Source organism: Sabethes cyaneus, chromosome 3, assembly GCF_943734655.1.
Source record: "Sabethes cyaneus chromosome 3, idSabCyanKW18_F2, whole genome shotgun sequence".
Lineage (NCBI taxonomy): Eukaryota > Metazoa > Arthropoda > Insecta > Diptera > Culicidae > Sabethes > Sabethes cyaneus.
The window spans coordinates 4,497,318-4,518,304 of record NC_071355.1 but is presented as its reverse complement, the minus strand read 5'-3'; the positions used below and the strand labels follow the sequence as shown (position 1 = coordinate 4,518,304).

Below are 20,987 nucleotides of genomic sequence, written 5' to 3'. Positions count from 1 at the left end.
AAGCTACTGAACGACCTGAACTGCATCCGCGAGGACAATCAAAGCTACAACCGGTAAGTTGATAATGGAAAAGGTAGATTAGCGATCGAAGCATATTAATATGAAATACTGCTTATTCAAAGACATGAAAAATAAGTTGACTGTATTGGCCGGCCGAAGACATGTTGGTAGATATGATGACGGTATGAGACGGGGCACGTCTCACCGAAGACAACGCAAAAACAACTGGGTATCCAACAAGGACCGCCACCGTCGATGTAATCTACGGCTGATGGCAACAGAACTCCGAGGACGCAGCGGCTCATGGCGACGCAGCTTAGCCGACGCAGCTGCCAGGCCAAAGTCAACACGGGTCGGAGGTGGAGTTATCTAATTTCATCCCTTTGTTCTGCAGAACAGGCGGAAGTAACTGTCTATTACTGTTTCTGTTGCATAACCTGATTTTCGATAATTTTTTCAGCTATACTTTGGATCTGCTTTACAAGATTCAGTGAAAATTTTTGACCAGATATTTTAATGGATTGCTGAGAAAATTAAGTAGGTACATTAACATTAACAACATACATAAGTACATAGGTATGGAACGTAAAACGTACACAAAATTTCATGGAATTCTGGGACTCTCGACCGAAACTTTCAGCGGCAACAAAATGATATTGCTGGTGACAGAGGCACCAACTCGCATGCCACGTGCTTCTAAAAATTGCCTGTGTTTGTAGATTGTAGGGTTATGTATTATGTATAGTTGAATCCATGCATTGGCTACTATGATTAACACGTCGGAATTTTGGCATTTATACGATATTATTTATACGACCATTTTAACCGGTTACTCAATGTTACTGGTGAATACCAGGAAATAGGACAAGGAAATAGATCCTTGAAACGTTGGCCTATACAGCAGATGAACTCTTTGACTGAAACCCGTTGACCAAAAAGCCATATTTATCACCAGGACTCATTTCTTTCAACAAAAACTGCAGGAATTGCATCATTACACGATAAGTAATATTACGGCTATAATCTAACTTTAAGTTAAATTACTTTCACGATTTGGAAAATCTTAACCAGTTCGATTCTGTAGTCTGATAGTTCGATTTTAACAGTCCGCTCATAACCGCATAACAACCAGTCATAGAGTTTCATTTGACTTTACTTTGACTACTTTGAAAAGAAATATCAAGTTTTACAAAATTGCATCCATTTTCTGTTCCGTGTGATGTGTGTGAAGTATCTAGTATTGGTAAGGATCTACATTCGGCAAGGCAGATAAAAGCCAAAAGCAAGAACTTCCCAAGCAGAAGTTCGCTCGTTGAAGATTGTTCATAAATTGGAAGCAAAAAAAACTTACCTGTAACAGCTCTAATTGTCCTCAAGGAAGCCACAAACTGTCGAGGGTCCTGCCAAGAGACTAATTTCCGAACCTTTACCGAATGTAATGTTTACACCTCCACCTGCGACTATTGCAACTCTAATATTTAAGATTTAACGTTCTGGCATTTTACTTTTATCAAGGTGAAGAATTCTATCATCTGAGATTGTTGATTAATTAATTAAAAATCTAAGCTAATCTAATCTACCGATCGGAGCAGTAGCGGTGACCTTCCTTCGCCTTTTTAAGTGACGTGCAAACTAGACAATATATCCTGGACTTTTTTGAGTAATTCTCTGCAAATAGTGGAGAGAAAAAAACAGTTAAATCAACTGTTGATAAAAGTGAGGCCGAACGGCACCAACACTATACTTACCCGTGGCCGGCAATGGACGAGTCCAGCTGGGCTTCGACGTGACGCAGTACGGCCACAAACTGGCTCATACTTTGGACGATGGTCGATCCGGCAGTGAGCCAAACCCGCGGCAAGGTGTACACGATCATCGACGCCTTGTTGAGGGCATCCGTTGGCGTGCAGACGCGCATTCCGTTCAGCAGGTATCGGTTCAGCAGGGAACCGATTGCCAGCTCGGTCAGCGGACCGTCCGCGATGACGCCCTGCCAGCAGGTGATGTTCCGGAGCAGTTTCAACCCACTGCAGAACTGTCGCTGGAAGAAGGAGGATTTGGCCTCCTGCATTCTGAGAAGAGGTGGTGATTAGGTTGCTTATTGAAATGTTTTATCTCAGTATAGATTGTTCAACTTACTGTTTGGGAAAGACCGGAATGAAAACGTCGTTATCAACCGCTAGTTTCAGTTTATCCAGTATTGCTTGGAAGAGAGTCCTCAGCTGTTTGCAGGTCCTCCTTAGGGATGGATAATCTCGACTGAGACGGTTGATTAACCGCACGAGCTTTAGCGTTTGTGTGGTCGACAGAGGGTCCCACACTTGCTCTATCAACGCCGTTAGCTTGGGAAGTACAATTTTTTCGATAAGTGTTGGAATTAAGCGTACATCCGGATCTTCCGCTAAGCTGATTTCCGTTTCGTCTGGTCGTCGTCCGTAGAGGGCGCAACTACGGTACCACTCTTCGCGTTCGAATTCGAACTCATCCTGACCGCTGACTGGGTTCCACAGGACATGCCGCAACCGAATTAACGGCCCAACGATTTTCGGCAAGCAAAGACTAACGTACGCATCTTTGTAAGCGTCCATTTCGTGCTCGCGCCAGTTTTGAAACTTCGCCAAAATGCAACCAATATCGCTGTACTCTTCGTCGGCGTCGTCGAACACGTGGAACGCGTCCAGTGCGATCTCCTTCAGGCTCGTCTGATATTGCTGTATCTCGATGTCCGCTACCTCATCGTCGCTGGACATACCGTCCAGATGGGAATCGGCCGTTTCGTTCTTCTCGCGATCTCTTCGCCGGCGTGTTCGGCGACCTTCTCGTTCCGCTGCCCGCCGCACTCGGTCCGGATCGTCGTGCTGGCGTTTGAAGGTTTCTGAAAAAGTATAAATCACTGTATGTATACTGAAACAAGAACCATGGTATCTTGTACTATTTTGCAGAAAACGCTTGTATGGACGAATAACGAATATGATGTTTCTTGAACAGTGGTTTATTAGTAACTAAGGAAAAATATCTAGGTAACAGACCTTAAGAACAAATGAATATTAAATCGACTGCTACTTAGATTTGTTTCTTCAACACCCCCTCTCAGTTGATTTCAGCTAATCCTATTTTATCCCGCAAGTGCAGGAATTGAGGTGATGCTAAAGCCTTCGTTAAGAGATCTGCCTCTTGTTGTTGTGTTGTTATGTATACCAGTTGAATCTGCTTTTTAGCGACAGCCTCTCGTACAAAATGATATTTAACGTCTATGTGTTTAGCCCTCTTTGTTTCTTCCTTCTGCGCCATTGCTATTGCACCTTGGTTGTCCTCGAAAACTGGTACGGGATATATATTTTCAGCTTCCATTGCATCGGTCATTAGTCCACACAGCCATAATGTTTCGCTTACACAGCTGCTCATAGCAATATATTCTGCTTCAGTTGACGACATTGCTACAGCGTTTTGCTTCTTTGAAGACCAAGCTACGGTTGAGTTGAAAACCTTCAGTAGATATCCTGAGACACATTTTCGATCATTTTCATCGCTAGCAAAATCCGCATCGACGAAACCAACTACAGGTGGTGAATGGGCATTGCCTTTGTATACTAGTTTAAAACGTTTAGTACCTTGAAGGTATCGTAACACTCGTTTTGCGTGCTTCCAGTGCTCCGGTCCTGCTGCATCCTGGAATCTCGATAAATAGCCAACAATATAGCATAAATCCGGCCTTGTTCCCAGCATAAGATACATCAGGCTTCCTATGAGTTCACGGTATGGTTGCTCACATTGTCCTTCGTATCGTCGTAACTGCAACCTCACTTCAGCGGGTGTATTGCACGACTTACAGTCACTCATGCCGAACCTCTCCAGAATCTTTTCAATAAGTCCCAACTGAGAAAGCTTCATAACACCATTCGCTCGGTCGCGCTCTACCTTAATACCGAGAAAATGATGAAGTTCGCCCATATCAGCCATATCGAAACTCTTCGTAAATATACTTTTAATTTCCGCAATATTCCTGACACTCTTGGCTGCAATCAAGAGATCGTCTACATATACAACAATGTATGCAGTATCACCATCTTGCTGTCTGGTGTATAAACAATAATCGTATCGTGAACGAGTAAAACCATGGATCTCCAAGACTTCATTAAAACGACTGTTCCAGCAACGTGGGGACTGTTTTAAACCATACAGAGAACGTTTCAATAAGCAAACCTCATTTTCTTCAGCCATTACACCATCCGGTACTGCCATGTATACTTGCTCTTCCAGCACACCGTTCAGAAACGCCGTGCGAACGTCCATTTGATGTATTTCGTAACAGCGATTATTTGCTATAGCCAATACAGTTCTAATTGTGTTCAATCTTGCAACCGGCGCGAATGTCTCTTCATAATCAACGTGTTTCCTCTGCATAAAGCCCTTGGCTACCAAACGAGCTTTAAAACGCACAGGATTACCATCAGCATCCGCCTTCAACGTGAAAACCCATTTACTAGGGACTGGAACAACAGACGCAGGCTTCTTCACCAGCACCCACGTGTGATTTTTATTCAACGCCAATAGTTCTTCTTCGACTGCCTGTAGCCACTGCGCACGATCTGGATGTTTGCTGATATCATCGTAACTGTTTGGTACCTGAGAAAATTCAACAGCAGAATTTGCTCCGTATGACGTTAAGAATTCTTTAAACCAACCTGGTCTCCTGCACTCCCGACCACTGTGCCTTGGTGTAGACTCGCCTGGAGAGTTACTACCTACCTGTTGTGGTGGGAGTGCCGACGTATCTGCTTCTGATTCTTCACTTTCCCCCTCTTGCTCCGTTTGCTCTAACTCTTCAACATCAGGAGCATCGACAAATTCGTCTTCCTCTGCTGTCACTTCATCCCCCTCTTGCCCTTGCATTTGTGGAATCAGTAAAGGAATCACTGTTTCGCCAGAGAACTGCTTATCGACGATCTTCTTAAACGGGAATTCTGCTTCATTGAACCGCACATCACGGGCAACGATTAATTTTCTACTACCAGGTGACCATAAACGGTATCCACATGGAGCATAACCAAGCATTACACATCGTTGTCCAGTTGCATCCAATTTGCTTCGTTTTTGTTTTGGAATCCAGGAATAAGCTACGCAACCAAACACACGTAGCTTGTCTACCGCAGGTTTTTCACCATGCCACATTTCTGCTGGAGTTTTGTTTGAAAGAGCCTCCGTCGGACTTCGGTTTATTACATAGACTGCATTCAGTACAGCTTCACCCCATAAATATTTTGGCGCACCCGATTCGATCAGCATAGTTCGCATCTTTTCCGAAATTGTCCGGTTGAATCGTTCAGCTACTCCGTTGTGTTGAGGAGTGTAACCAACTGTGGATTCCACCTGTATTCCTTGCTGCTTGTAAAACGTCAATTGTTGCTTACTGAAATACTCTCGTCCCAAGTCGCAACGAAGATTAGCAATCTTTACTCCAAACTTCGCCGTCGCCATTGCCTCATATACCTTGAAGTAATCAAACACTTGATCTTTCGACTTCATAAGGTACACGACAGCAAAATGAGTGTAATCGTCCACAAACGAAACAAAATACTGAAACCCATCGTGTGTTGCAGGCGTGATTTTTCCACAAACATCTGTATGTACTCTCTCCAACGGTCTTGTAGTAGCGGGTCTTGTTCCACAGAAGGGCAAACGTACTAGCTTTCCTTCCGCGCAGGTATCACAAAAACCACCATCACCTCGTAGTTCATCCATGCCTTTTACCATTTTTGAACTTTGCAGCTTCTTCAAATTTCGATAACTCAGGTGTCCGTATCGACGGTGCCATAGTTCCAGCTTATCGCAATCAATTTTTGCAGCTAATACAACACCAGTATCCACATCCATCGACAAATAAAACAAGTTTCTTCGTAAAACCGCTTCGCCGATGTGCTCTCCATCTTTGGTAAGGAGTGCACGATCTGGTAAAAATTGTATTTGCACTCCTACTTTCAAAAGAGCAGCCAGAGACAGAAGATTATACTTCAGACGAGGAACATGCATTACGTGACTTATTTTCAATGTCACTTTTCCGGTTTGCGTCTTCACTTTCCCAGTAACGGTTCCTTCCTTAATGCCCTGCATACTTTCATCATCCTTGGCACTTTCGATAGTCACCGGGGCCGGCAACATTTTGACAGAAGACAAATAGTTTTCTTCCTTCACCATATGCCTGCTAGCTCCAGAATCCAAAATCCATTCCAGTTTGTTACCAGGTAACACCTCTGCTTCCTTTGAACTAACCAAGGCTATTTCACGATCAACCGGAATCTCCGCTGCATTTGCCCGTACCGTTTGCTTCTTTGCCTTCGGACAGAATGAACGTTTATGCCCGAAAAGTCCACAGTTATAGCATTTTCCTGCGAAATTGCTCCTAACAAATTGCTTTTTTCCATGCTTTGCTGCCAACACTACACCGTCAGATCCGTTGCTAGTACTTGAACCACCTTCTCGCCCGTTGTTTTTCTGTTCCTGTGCCAACAGACGTGCTTTTACGGTATCCAAGCACAACTTGTCGTCAGGGAGATTTTCCATCGCCGTTGTTGTAACATCGAAGGAGGCCGGCAAAGTTATGAAAAGTTGGCTCACCTGATCCAGTTCGGTCACGGTAGCTCCCGCATCTTTGAGCTGCCTTGTCAGCTCATCAAATTTCCGGAAATGGTCTTTTAACGGTGTTCCTTCCTCCATTTTCAGTAGCGAAAGAGACTTACGAATGTACGTTTGTGCAGCAAATCCTTTCTTTGCAAACGTATTGGCCAAAGATTCCCACATTTCCTTTGCCGTTTCCTTGTCCCGAACATACTCCAAATGACTATCTGCAATAAAGGCCACCAAAAGAGCTTTTGCCTTATCGTTTTTGTCCTTGAACGCCGCTTTTATTGCTTCAGTTGCGTCTTCAGCCGGCGGATCCTGTTTCACTGCCTCCAAAACTCCGTGAGCTGCTAATTGCGTTTCGACTCGAAATTTCCACGTATCGAAACCTTCTCCAGCAAACTGAACTACCCCAGCCTTTTTCGCGCTTGTGGTCATTCTGCTCGCTGCTGCCGGAATTTTCAGTTCTTAAAACTTGCTGCTTCTAGAGTCTTCCAAGTTTGGAACAATTCCGAAAAAAAACTGCTTCAAGAATTTTCAAATTTCTGTCGAACTGGGCCCATAACCTATGGACGAATAACGAATATGATGTTTCTTGAACAGTGGTTTATTAGTAACTAAGGAAAAATATCTAGGTAACAGACCTTAAGAACAAATGAATATTAAATCGACTGCTACTTAGATTTGTTTCTTCAACAGCTTGCTTTTTGCAAGTCCCATGAAAAAGCTTTTTAAATTTACCGTCTATCAGTATTGTCGTCGCGGGTTATCTTGGATAACGTTCTGTATGTTTGAATATTGATGACTCATATCCCACAGTAATAAATGCCAACCTAAACTTTGTCGGTGGCATACTATTCAAACTAAACACGCCTTTAAGCGCACCAATGAGGATTATAGACGGCCAAATCTCCAAGTCGCGGCCAAGTCTCTATAAGTCGTACGTTCTGGGCGTTCAAACAAACCTGCGCAGAAATCCGAAAAAGTTATAGACGTTTGTGACGTTCGAAACGAAAATGCTCTGCGATTCCGTTGGAAGCCTTTTTGATAGTTCTGAGTCAACCACTGAATCTAATTTATGTCGCCCGGATGATCCCGGACCAACAGGAGCTGTTGATAGTTGTTGAACCACCAAAATTGAAAGGCACCGCACTGGATTTGTTGGCGCAAACGACGGTTCGTGTCGGTCAAAAATTTGAAACCGGCTTGTTATGGAAGAATCCCGACGTGGAGTTGCCGGATAGCTATACAATGGCGCTTCGCAGGCTGGAATGCCTGGAGAGAAATATGTTACGTGATCTAAGCTTGAAAGCCAACGTTCTCCAACAGATGCAAGACTTCGTGAAGAAGGGCTATATCCATAAAGCTATAACCGACGAACTAAAGGAAGCTGATCCTCGACGAATTTGGTATCTCCCCATAGGTGTCGTAACTAATCCGAAGATGCCAGGGAAAATACGCATTGTTTGGGATGCTGCAGCCAAGGTGAATGGAGTTTCGCTGAACAGTGTGTTAATGAAGGGAGCGGATCAGCAGTGCCGCTGTTGGGCGTACTATTCCGCGTTCGGCAGTTCGATCGCAGTGTGCTGCGATGTGAAGGAAATGTTTTTGCAGATACGAATGCGTGCTGCCGACAAGCATGCGCAGCGAATTCTTTGACGTACGGATACAGAGCATGATCCGGAAATCTTCCTGGTCGATGTTGCTACGTTTGGGTCAACGTGTTCGCCAGCATCGGCTCAATTTGTGAAGAATCAGAACGCGCGAGAGCATAGCGACCGGTTTCCCAGATCAGCAGATGGTATACTCCAGAGTACGTATGTAGACGATTATCTTGACAGCTTTGGGTCGGAAGAAGAAGCTTGTCGTATTTCTGAAGAAGTTCGTCAAATTTTCCGTAACGGTGGGTTTCAATTGAGGAACTGGATTTCAAATAGTGAAAGCGTACTGCAGCACCTTGGTGAGACACAAGCTGCTGTCAATAAAAGCTTAACGACAACGAGTAATCATGCTGAGCGCGTGCTGGGGATGTTATGGGATCCATTGACGGACGAACTATCGTTCAGTACTCGAATGAGCGATGAAGTTCATTATCTCCTGGAAAACGACAAAGTTCTAACGAAGAGGCAAGTGCTACGCCGCGTCTTGACCCTGTTTCACCCGTTGGGCTTATTAGTAACGTTTCTAATTCACGGGAAGATCTTAATATAAGACCTGTGGCGTGGTGGAATCGAATGGGATGCAGAAGTCAGCGACAGACAGTATGCAGATTGGAGAAGATGGGCCAAAATGCTATCATATATCGCAAATGTCCGTATTCCTCGCTGCTATTTCTCGAAAGCATCAACGCGTACGTATGGAGGATACTGAACTCCTCGTCTTCTTAGATGCTAGCTTGCTTGCCTATTCCTGTGCACTGTACCTGCGAACAATCGACGAAAGTAGTTCGTCCCAATGTGTGTTGATTGCCGCGAAGGCAAAGTTGGCGCCGTTGAAACCAATGACCATTGCTAAGTTGGAATTACAAGGATGCGTACTGGGAGTACGAATGATGAAGTTAGTACAAGCAAACCACTCCATTTCCGTCAGGACGCGAGTTATATAGACAGGCAGTTCGGTTGTGCTTTCGTGGATTCGTCCGGATCCGAGAAACTATCGACCGTTCGTGGCGAACCGAGTCGGTGAAATCCTCGAAAACACGGTAGTCGACAAATGGAGGTGGGTGCCGTCGGAGTTAAACCCAGCAGATGAAGCAACAAAGTGGGGCAGCGGACTCTACTTCAGCAACGACAGCAAATGGTTTAATGGTCCAAAGTTCTTGAGTCTTCCGGAACAAGAGTGGCCGAGTCCTGCGGATATTGTCGTAGACACAGTTGAAGAAGGCCGGCCGTCAGTTCTCTTCCATGCCAATTGGATTCCAGTGATCGATTACTATCGGTTCTCTAAATGGAAAAGGCTGCAACGTAGCATGGCCTTTGTACTGCGATTTATTTCTAACACAAGAAAGAGAGGAGAAGAAAACTCTGGGCAACTGACACAACAAGAGCTGTATGCCGCCGACATCGTGATCCTTAAGCAAGTACGGATGGAAGCCTTCGCGGATGAGGTGGCGACACTAAGAAATAATAAAACATTACCGGAAGACCAGAAGCAATCAATCGAGAGATTAAGCACCATTTATCAACTCATGCCGATGATGGATGAACAGGGATTGTGCGGCAGAACAGTCGTCTTGCAGCAGCGAAACATCTACCCCACAGCGTCCGTTTTCCCGTCATCTTGCCCAGAAAGCATCGATACACCGAGCTACTTGCTGCGCGTTATCATCCCCTTTATCGTCATGCAAACTTAGAAACTGTGGTGAACGAAATTCGTCAACTGTTCGTTGTACCAAGACTTCGATCCGTAGTGAAAACTGTTGAACGAAATTGTCAACTTTGTAAAGTTTGGAAAACACTTCCGACAGTTCCCCCGATGGCACGTTTGCCATTCGCACGATTAGCTGTACATGATCGTGCATTCAGTTACGTCGGAGTGGACTACTTCCTCGGCCGCTCGAACGTAAAAAGGTGGATAGCGCTATTCACTTGTCTGACAGTACGCGCCGTCCACCTTGAAGTCGCATACAGCTTGTCCACATCGTCGTGTATCTCCTGCATTCGGCGTTTCGTCTGCCGTCGTGAAGCACCCAGAGAGTTTTTCAGCGACAATGCTACACGTACATTGCTCCGGACAATGCTCCGGGCTCTACGCTAGATACGGTCTGTCAGTACGAACAAAGAACAAATGTGAATCGGTGAAAGCACATGCGTAATTATTCGTCTTATACTAAAAGTGTAAAGTTAAATACTTTTCGTGCTACAATAGACCTTAAATCTATAAATAGTACGGCTAGCTACGGTAAATAATTATTAAAACTTATGAAACTAGATACTTAATCATAAATATTGAACCTAGACACTAAATTATACTTAATTATGTAGAAGAAGAACTTAACCTATATTGTTAACCGCGAAATTGGAAAAGTGTAAGAGGTCCACTGATTTGTACGTATTAATATCACTAATTATGTTAAATGTTAATTAAATTATGTCTATTTAAATAGATTTGAAGCTGTCTTACACACAATAAAGTTGTTCATTTAACCAGTGCAGTGCCTTTCAATTTTGGTGGTTCAACAATAGTACTTCGATATCCGTGATATGATTACCGCTGCTGCCAAAAAATTAAACACATCGCATCGTGCTGGACACGATAAAACCCCTGCCGTTGCCTTTTGCCGGAGCAGCGAAGATTTGGCTGTACCTTTGTGTTGCAGTATTAATAACTCATTCGTGTAAGGAAAATTTCCGAAGGTTTGGAAGCATTCTCTGGAAGCATGTTTTCGGTCTTTAAGAGTGGCGAAGAGAAGAGAAATTACCGTAGTATTACCTTCTAGTTTATCTGCTGCTTTCAAATTATTCGAAATAATTTTGAGTGCCGCATCAGCTCAACGCTCTAGACACTATATTTCGACAGACCAATATGGGTTCATGGCCGGCCGTTCCGTGACAACGAATCTTCTAGACTTCACCTGAAATCACTGTATCACTGAGTTGGAATTGGAACGTAAGGTAAAAGTAGATTTAGACCGATTTAAAAACCGCATTTGAATCAATCACCGCATACTGCTCGACAAAATCTCACGTCTAGGCGCTTTGCGCAAAAGTTTGCCACATGGCTGCGCTCGCTCGTATTTATCCGATTGGGTTCTGCTGGTGAAAGTCGAGTCACAACTATCATCCCCATTCACAAATAAATCTGGTGTACCCCAAGGCAGTAACTTGGGGCCAACTTTTATTTATTTTATTCTTTAACGACGCTGCCTCTGCTCTTGGCACTGGTTATAGACTGGGATATGCTGATGATCTTAAGATATACTTGACGAGTCATTGCTTCGAAGATTGTCGTCGCCTTCAAATACTTTCGGACATATTTGTGAATTGGTGCAAATTGACGATTATTATTACCAAATTCGAGGTAATTACATTCCGACGGATCAAATCGCCTATCGTATTTGACGACAGAATCGATGATCTGGTTCTGAAAAAGGTTGCTTATGTAAATGACCTTGGCGTCACTCTTGAACCGAAACTGGCATTTGATCGTGCAATGATAATTTCCAAAGCAACCCCCGTCAGTTAGGATTTTTTTGCCAAAACAGGACCTGATTTTAATGATCCGCAATGACCTCAAAGCACGCTACTGTGAGCTAGTTCGTCCGCTCCTCAAAAGTGCAAGCCTAATCTGGACTCCGCACCAGCTCTACTGGAGTCTCCGGATCGAACAAGTACAGAAAAGGTTTATACGACTGGCTCTGCCCAATCTACTCTGGCGTGACCCTAATAGTCTAGCGCCATGTTCTGATCGCTGTCGTTTGCTGGGACTAGAAACAGTGGAACTACGGCGTAAAATACAAAAGGCACTCTTTGTGGCAAAACTGCTAATTAGCAATTCGTCAAACGCAACTATACAGCTTGTAAAACAATGTTTTTACTACGTTATAAAATCAAAATATCCCTATTTGAATGCCTCAAAAAATTTATCGCCAATTTTAGTATCGGAAGTCATGGAGCACCTGTGCTACCATAGGACAGAGAGGGTTAAACATCTAAATCTGGCGATTTTATCAAGCTTCGAGCTTGTTAATAGCTGCTTTTAAAGCTGCAATGAAGCTTAATAGAGGTTTTTCGCACTTGCTGTCGATTCTATTTTTAGAACGAGAAATAGTTATGCAATTTGCTTTTCCAGTCACTTAATCAACGTCACATCAACCTTTATGCAGCCAAAAAAATCTATTTTTAAATTTAAAAAAAATGGAACGCGATATGTTTATTTTGCCGTAAACATTGTCGAACGCAATATTTTTAATTTCACATAACTTTAATTCGTATAAGTAACTAAGCTAAAGAAACGCGAGTACGAGGAGCACGTGCTCGCCGGCGCAGAGGAGCGATACGTCAGCAAAGACTCACGGAGTTTCTATAAAACGGTGAGATGTGGGAATTTTGCCATGCCTGTGATGTGCAAAGATAGTGCTGGCAACCTGTCTACTGACAAAACGGCAGTAGCAGCCAGGTGGAAGGAGCACTTTCAGACACTGTTGAATGGAGAGGTAAATGCGGAGATCAGCAGGTACAGGATAGGAATTGTAAGCGATGGTCAAGCTGTGGAGCCACCAACACAAGAGGAAAAACGGTAAGGCTGCTGGGAAGGACGGTATCCCGGCTGAAACCTCATTTGCCCAATTTTCAAAAAGGGACATCGACTGGAGTGTAAAAACTATCGAGGAATTACATTGCTCAATTCTACCTACAAGGTACTTTCCCGTATTCTGTTCTGCAGACTGAGACCGTTAACGGAGTCCTTCGTCGGCGAGTACCAAGGTGGTTTTTGTGAGGGTTGTTCCACGACGGATCAGATGTTTACCCTGCGTCAGTTGCTAGACAAGTTCCGGGAGTACAACTTGCAGACACACCATCTGTTTGTGGACTTCAAAGCGGCGTACGATTCAGTTAAACGAAATGAGCTATGGCAGATAATGCTAGAATATGGTTTTCCGACGAAACTAGTTACGCTGGACGTGCGACGCTGGACGGGTCCAAATCATGCGATAGAATAGCGGGAGAGACCTCTGCTGCTTTCGTGACGTTGGATGGACTGAAGCAAGGGGATGTACTCTCTAACCGGCTATTCAACATTGCCTTGGAAGGTGCATTACGAAGGGCAAACGTGGAAAGGACTGGAACTATCATCACGAAATCTCACATGCTTCTTGGTTTTGCGGATGACGTCGATATCATCGGAATCAACCGTAGAGCAGTGGAAGAGGCCTTTAGGCCCTTTAAAAGGGAAGCTGCGAGATTGGGACTTACCATTAATACCGCCAAAACGAAGTACATGGTTGCTGGTAGGGAACGTGGGAGTGGTGTTGGTGCCGAGGTGGAGTTAGATGGGGAACGATATGAAGTAGTGGAGGAATTTATATACCTTGGTACACTCATGACATGTGATAACGATGTAAGCCGCGAAGTGAAACGACGAGTTGCAGCCGCGAATCGGGCTTTCTACGGATTACGTCAGCTGAAGTCTCGTAGTTTGCAAATTCGCACAAAACTGGCGCTCTACAGAACACTAATCCTCCCGGTGGCCCTTTACGGACACGAATCATGGACGCTAAAGGAAGCTGATTGGCGAGTGCTTGGGGGTTTTGAGCGTAAAATTCTGCGATCTATACTTGGAGGCAAAATGGAAAATGGAGTGTGGCGCAGACGCATGAATCACGAGCTGTACCAAGTATACAAATAAGCTGATATAATGAAGGTAGCGCAAATGTGGCAGGCTGCGGTGGGCTGGACACGTGGTCAGAATGCCCGATGAAAGAGTAGCCAAAACTATTTTCAGCAGTGAACCAGGAAGAGACCGTAGACTCCGAGGCAGATCCCGCACCCGGTGGGTGTGTACTGTCGAAGACGATGCACGTTCAGCTGGTGTTCGTGAAGATTGGAGAACGGCCGCCCAGGACCGACGGTACTCGAGGACCATAATTCGTTCGGCGCAGGATCGGTAACGGACCGTTGCCACTAAAGTAAGTAAGTAAGTAAGTAAGTAAGTACGTTGTTAAAGAACCGGAAAATCGTCTGTCCGTTGCGTTCGCAACAGTTCTGGATGCTAATCTTCTTCAAGAATGGATCAAGTTTCGCGATTCACTTGCTGAACTGAATACGCTGTGCATTCCTAGATGTGTGATACCGCCCAACGCTGTTCGTTATGAGATCCACGGTTTTGCAGATGCATCTGGCAAGGCGTATGGAGCTTGCTTATACCTTGTTTGCACAACAGACGATGAAATCAAAACTTCGCGATTGCCAAGGAAGGAATTATGTGCTGCCATGTTATTAGCTCGCTTGTTAACAAATGTTCTTGAAGCTATTAGTTAAATTATCTATCAAACACGTTTGGCTATATTCTGATAGTCAAATTGTATTAGCCTAGGTGAAAAGATCACCGAACCAGCTAGAAATTTTTCAACGCAATCGAGTAATAGAAATCAATCGCCTTACGGATGGTCACCACTGGACATATGTTCCTACCAGTGAAAATCCAGTAGACGCCCCACAGCGTTCAAGATAAAACGACTATGGTGGGAAGGTCCAACGTTCCTAGTGGAAGAAAATCATATCGTCGCACTATCATCCGTCATCTCAAGCATACTACCGGTATTTACAAGATACAGTGATTTTCGAAAGCTTCAAAGAGTTATTGCCTATAATATATTTCGTTATACCAGCAACTCACGTCTTCCTCATGAGAAGAGAATTTCGAAACCATACTTGACGGTCCCTGAAATAAGAAGGTCGTTAGAATGCATTGTAAGGGTGATTCAAAATGCCGAACTATCAGATGAAATTGAAAACCTCGCCAGTGGAAGGATATCCAACAAGTATGCATCACTCAGTCTGTTTCTGCATGATAAGAATTTGCTTCGCGTTGGAGGTCGTCTGAAACAGTCATGCTTACCGTACGATTCCAAGCATCAATTCCTTTTACCACACGGACATTCTGCCGTCGAAACTTTAATACGTGCATTGCACAAGGAAAACCTGCCCCACTGATGATAATGGAAGGCCGCTATAAACCGAAGCACATAAACATCGCCTTGTTCGTCTGCTTTACAACCAAAAACATCCACCTCGAGATGGCTGCCTTAGATCGCTTCGTGAACCGCAGAGTCCTGGTAAGAGCGTTGTGGTCTGACAATGCAACTAATTTCGTTGGAGCTTCAAATGAATTACGTCGCCTGTATCCATTATTAAGGGATGAAGCTACACAAGTAAAGATATCAGAGCTCCTGTTGCCGACGGAAATCGAATGGACGTTCATTACACCCCGTGCGCCACATTTCGGTGGCTTGTGGGAAGCTGAAGTGAAGAGCGTCAAAACCCACCTGAAGCGAACTCTACAAAAGGAGTTTTATACAGTTTTGACGGATATCGAGTCCACACTTAACTCACGTCCGTTGTATGCCTTGTCGGAGGATCCCGCCGATCCTCTCCCTATTACTCTAGCAGATCTCCAACTCGGAAGACCGCTGCAGTCAGTATTCAAGCCAACATTATTGGACGTCCCGATACATCGACTCTCCCGATGGCAATATTTAGATTACCCCCGTGATCACTTTTGGAAAAGGTGGTCCAAAGAATATTTGTCTACCTTTCAAGCCAGAAGCAAATGGACAAAGAAACAACCTAATTTACAGCCGAATATGATTGTAATCCTTTCTGAAGACAATGCTCCAGCTCAAACACGGCATCTTGGTATGATAATCACAACGGTCCCAGGAGCCGTCCGAGTATCCGATGTAAAAACAGCTTCCGGTGTATATCGTCGAGCTACTAAGAAGGTGATTCCACTTCCAACTGCGGACAACAATCACACAGTAGATTCGGGATTCCCGCCCGGGGAGAATGTACATGCCTGAATTCAGCGGTACGTTTAAAATTATTGCCTATTCCAGAAACAGAACATTCCAGAAAGAGAACGTTCCAGAACAATCCGTCTATGCACCTAGAACATTCTGCTTGCTATATAGGACGGCACCTGCGCGTGCAAGCAGTCAGTATAATTAAGTATTCAGTGTAAATCAGTGATAGTGAGTGTTTGAAAATAAAGTGTTGAAATTGAAAACTAGTCTAATTTCTGAACAATAAAGACCACTCATTTCCATCGGAGTTGGTTCCGATAATTAGAACCAACAATTACCTTGAAAAATGTGGGGTTAGCTTCGAGTTCGATAGAAATAGAGCGACCAGAACCACAGCGAGCACTGATTAGACCAAGCGGAGTGTGACCTTACGGCGAGTAAACGGAATCCAAGGATTTGGAGTGTTAATTGGAGGAATTTTGTTTATATCATAAGACGGAAAGCCAATTGACTAAAAAAATGCACAACTTGTGATGGTGGAGTTTGGGATTCTACTCCTCCGGGTAAGATTGCGGACATTCGAAAATACCATCTACCTGCCAGTCCGGAGCTGTGGATCAGCTGATGATCAGCTGACTGTTACGGTCGGTGAAAATGAGTTTTTTGGACTCGAAATCGAACCGCAATTTGATGTACCAGTGCAACAGCAGCGATACCGAAAGAAGCCAGCGAAATTTGAAGAACATTCGTAGAAAAAAGGGGGGGAAGATGTGGTGCCTGGACATGGCGCTGGTACAGCGTGCGTAATAGTGATCATCGAGTAGGATGATTGAAATAGGTTAAAAAACAGTATACTTACTGCCTACATCGGCCATCTCTTTCGCCTGGTCGCGCATATCCTGGCGTCGTCGTTCGATCAGCATGCTGGAATACTTTTTCATACTGTTCAATGTTCGCTCCTCCAGAGCCGCAAGCTGAGGCATTTTCTCGTCCAAACATTCGACCAGATCGTTAACGTAGCACTTGAGTTCCTGGTAGAATCGGTACTTTGCCGCGGCAGCCGGGGCTTTCTGTTCGCTCTGCAGATGGTCCAGCTTGAGCACTTTAACCTCTTGTGTAATTCGTTCGATATCGGCGATATGCTTGTAATTTAGTTCTCTGGTAGTTTGATGCCGTTCCGTGACTTGTTTTAAAATTTCCTGTGGCATTCGGGGACCGGACTTTTGATCCTGCTTGCCGCTGGTAGCGACCCGAGAAATCAACCCAGCCGAGGCAGCTTTTGTGTTCGCTTTGGACAGACCGGAATTTCGTGCGTACGCTTGTTCCAGCAGTGCTGCCGTGGAAAGCGGGGCCTCTTCCGTCGTTTGATATGAGTGACTGAAACCTTGGATCAGGTACTGCGATATAACCGATTCCTGATGGGCCGAGACCAGCTGCGCTCCCGTGACACCTTTCCGAATTTGTTGGTTCTCCCATTCTTTTGACTCTACGTCCGATTCCTCGGCAGAATCTGTTAGGGAAAGGAAATAAAAGTTAGTTTTTGAAGCGATTATCATGACACCACCCGTCGAAGCACCTTCTCGCTGAACAGAATAAAACTGCTCCCGGCGTTCTTCGCGTTCCTTGGCTCCCGTAATCGCCGCCATATCGATTCGATCGTCATCTTCATCCGACCCATCCCCAGCACCGTCCTCTCGCACCACGCGTTTCTTGCTTTTATCTTCCTTCGGTTCTTCCACCGGTATAAAATCACCTGTCAGAAAAGGACACCCATCAGCGATTCCCAACTACCCTTGAATTAGGTAACTCACCTTGCTCGCGGGCCTTCTGGCGGCGCTTTCGAGCGGCATGTATCATGGCCGCATCCGGAATGACACCGTTCTCCAAGTACATCTTAAAGTTGTCCGGTTTCGCGAACCGATGATGGTGCCCCTCGCCGGCCGAGTCCTCATCGCCGGGCTGATCCTCTTCCCCCTCGGAGGACATATCGTCCTTGCCGGCGCACAGTGCCGCCCGCCCATTCAGTATCATATTGTCCGGATCGGATTTCTTAACCACGAGCTAAATTTTTGAACGGATTTTTTTTGTGTTTTCAATGGGAGGAGAAAGAAGAAAGAAAAGACAAAGTCGGATGTTAGAATCATCGCGTAATGACACGACGTTTTGGCGGTGGTCAGTAAGCCTGGAGAAAGCGTCCAACTCCGATCGCGGTTTGGTCTACGAATTGTAGTTTGGCTTTTTTCTTTCTTTTATCAGGCCTTGTCTGCGTGCGAGTAGCAAATTAGCAAATGTGAAATTGGTACAATTGAAAGCCGTGTTTCGTGTTTGGATGCCGGCTAACATAGTTTGGAACATGTTTTTCTCTAATATTTGAAACGAATTTAAGGCGTAACAACGAATAAGTCAATAAGTCTTGCGACAAAAAACTTGGAATAGTGGGTGGGATGGTAGAAAATTGAATAATAATAACCTTACCACAAAGTCGTCTGTGCGTATTTCTGTTTGGATATTAGAACTAGGATTTTCACACTTTTCCTTTTTTAATTTATCTTTATGAGAAGAGTCTTCTGCGGCCGCAGTACAGTCTTTGCCATTTTTGCTAGATGACGCCGATGCTGACGGATAGCTGCTGCTGCTGCCGCCGCCACTGTAGCTTTCTTTGGAACCGTTCTTTTCCGCGTGACGTTTCCGGCGACGTTCCTTGTCTAGGTTTTTCATAATTTTCTTGCTCTGGGAGGTCTTTTTCACTTGGAACACTTCGCCTTCCTCTGTGGCAGGTTTGGTCGGTTGATGGGTCGATACAAACGTTTTTGAAACGAGAGGTAAAATTAAAATTTGATGATGAATTGGAATGCTCATTATTACGGAAGGAGCTCGGGAGGAAGGGTGCTGTATAGTATTAACAACGATCGGTTGTTTTTTCAAAATTGGAAAGGGAATCTTAGTTTGCACAGTAGTATTTGGACTCTTGATCATCTTTCAAATACGGATAAAGTAAAGACGATTTTTGAATGGAACGATCCAGCTGGCGTGCGTTTTTCTTAAATCATATGAAACAAGATTTTTTTGGAAACAAGCGCTGAAATTGATTAAATATAAAACAATAGCAACACTAAACCTGTTATTGATTTCATAGTTCGTGGTTTGAAATATTCCAACGAATCTCTAAATTACAATTTCACACATTTAACAAAAGAACTATGTGCCGAACCAGCCGCTGGCTGAAATCCTTTGCAGAAAACAATTCTGGTTCTATCGGACCACTATAGTAAACCACTCCTGGCAGCTGAGCCGGATATCAGAACAAAAACTATTATCACTTTTCGAACAGCCGCGATAGCCGCGCAGGCTTGACAAGAAAAATAAAGGAAACAAATGCTCAGGCACCGGGGGCGGCCCTAAACCTAAAAACTAAAGCCTTCAAAACTTTCTTGGTGCCGTCACTGGCCCTTGGACCCGTTTTTTTTTCTTTATTAAGTTAAACATGACTAAACATTCAATCCTGAAACAAAGCAATTAGGTCAAAACTTCATTTTTACATGAAGCACACAGAATACGCATCGTCTCTTGCAATTACGCGAAAATCGTTACCTTCATCTTCGAAACTTAGCAAAGACATTTTGGCGGTGGTGCCAAGCTTCGTTCCGACCGGCTGGTGCTGCTGTGACTGGTTGCTTGCACCCGAAGAGCCGCTCTTCGAGTGTTTTTTATCCTTCCGCGACGAGCTGGAAGTGGACGACAACTTGGACGAGATCGTTGGCGGTGGAGGCGCCGAAAATGGATCCACTTCCATCCGGGTACCATTGCCTTGCTGAGCAGAGGGCCCGGAGCTGCCGCTGGCAAAAGAAGCGGGGGCAGCAGAATCCTCTTCGTCATCGTAGCTGCTGAAAACGCGTCGCTGGATTGGTTTTTTCGGTTTCCGGAAGAGCGACATGGCTGTTGGTTTGCACTTTTGCTTCACTCGGACGGGGTAAGGCTTATTGCATGGTTTGATGTGCAGTAAATGCAAAATTTAGTGGAATTTTGCGAATAATTATTGAAAATAAGCTCACTAGACACAAAACGTTTGACGTATTTTTGCAAGTTTCACCAATTTTGACAGCGTCTCAAACTCAGTGTTGCCAGTTTTAGCCATCTAACATTCTGATGGAAATGCAACCAGCAAAAAGGCGTATGTGCAATCGTATAGAAAGAAAATACGCGGGGAATCAAGGTGGTGGGAATATTTTCTTAAATCCAGCCAATAATAACTGTCACTCGATTTGTCGGTACATGGGGATTTGTCGTTAAATTTGCTTGCCGTCCTAAGACGCTGGATAATGAACAAAATTTCTCCGCTCTGTATAATTCCTCGGACACTGTGTGCTCTGCGCCAGATCTCGCTGCACGCTACCGCTGCCAGATTTCATACAAACACCATATACCGTGGACCCCCGTTCGTTTGACCGTTTTTAATCTGAACACTTTTTAATTTGAACCCCGTTGGTTTGCACGACGTGCAAATTAAAAATGGTTCAAACGTCATACTCGATATGACATCATTTGCTTATGCAGACAATGCACATAAATACGATTTGTTTGTGCTGATCTAGCATGTTTAATCTGTTTCACATTGCATTTTCCCAACGATTATGGTAGAGTTTCGATCGGAGAATGAAATATTCGCTGTTTCCAACTGCCAACTGAATCAAACCACCAAAACAATAACAAAGAGCAGGGCAACCAGTTCACACAAGTTCCAGCATATTTAGGGTTACCAGTTGTTCAAATTAAAAACTAACCCCGTAAGTTTGTATGAGGAATCGTTCAAACGAACGGGGGCCCACTGTATATTTGTAGGATAATCGTTCGGGATTCTTACAACATGCCCCACCTATCGTATCCATGCAGCTTTAGCCACCTTGCG

At 44.4% G+C, this 20,987-nt stretch overlaps 1 protein-coding gene across 1 annotated transcript; it reads right to left on the bottom strand.

Annotated features, from left to right (window-relative positions):
• Positions 1-1,020: 1,020 nt before the first annotated feature.
• On the bottom strand, positions 1,021-20,138 carry LOC128741163 (PAX3- and PAX7-binding protein 1). The gene is made up of 8 exons (XM_053836771.1): positions 19,673-20,138; positions 18,557-18,849; positions 17,893-18,142; positions 17,658-17,834; positions 16,941-17,591; positions 2,140-2,875; positions 1,749-2,072; positions 1,021-1,668 (listed from the first exon to the last, which is right to left on the bottom strand). The coding sequence occupies exons 1-8, from the start codon at positions 20,013-20,015 to the stop codon at positions 1,617-1,619; spliced, it is 2,826 nt and encodes a 941-aa protein (XP_053692746.1). The 5' UTR covers positions 20,016-20,138; the 3' UTR covers positions 1,021-1,616.
• Between the last annotated feature and the right edge of the window lie 849 nt (positions 20,139-20,987).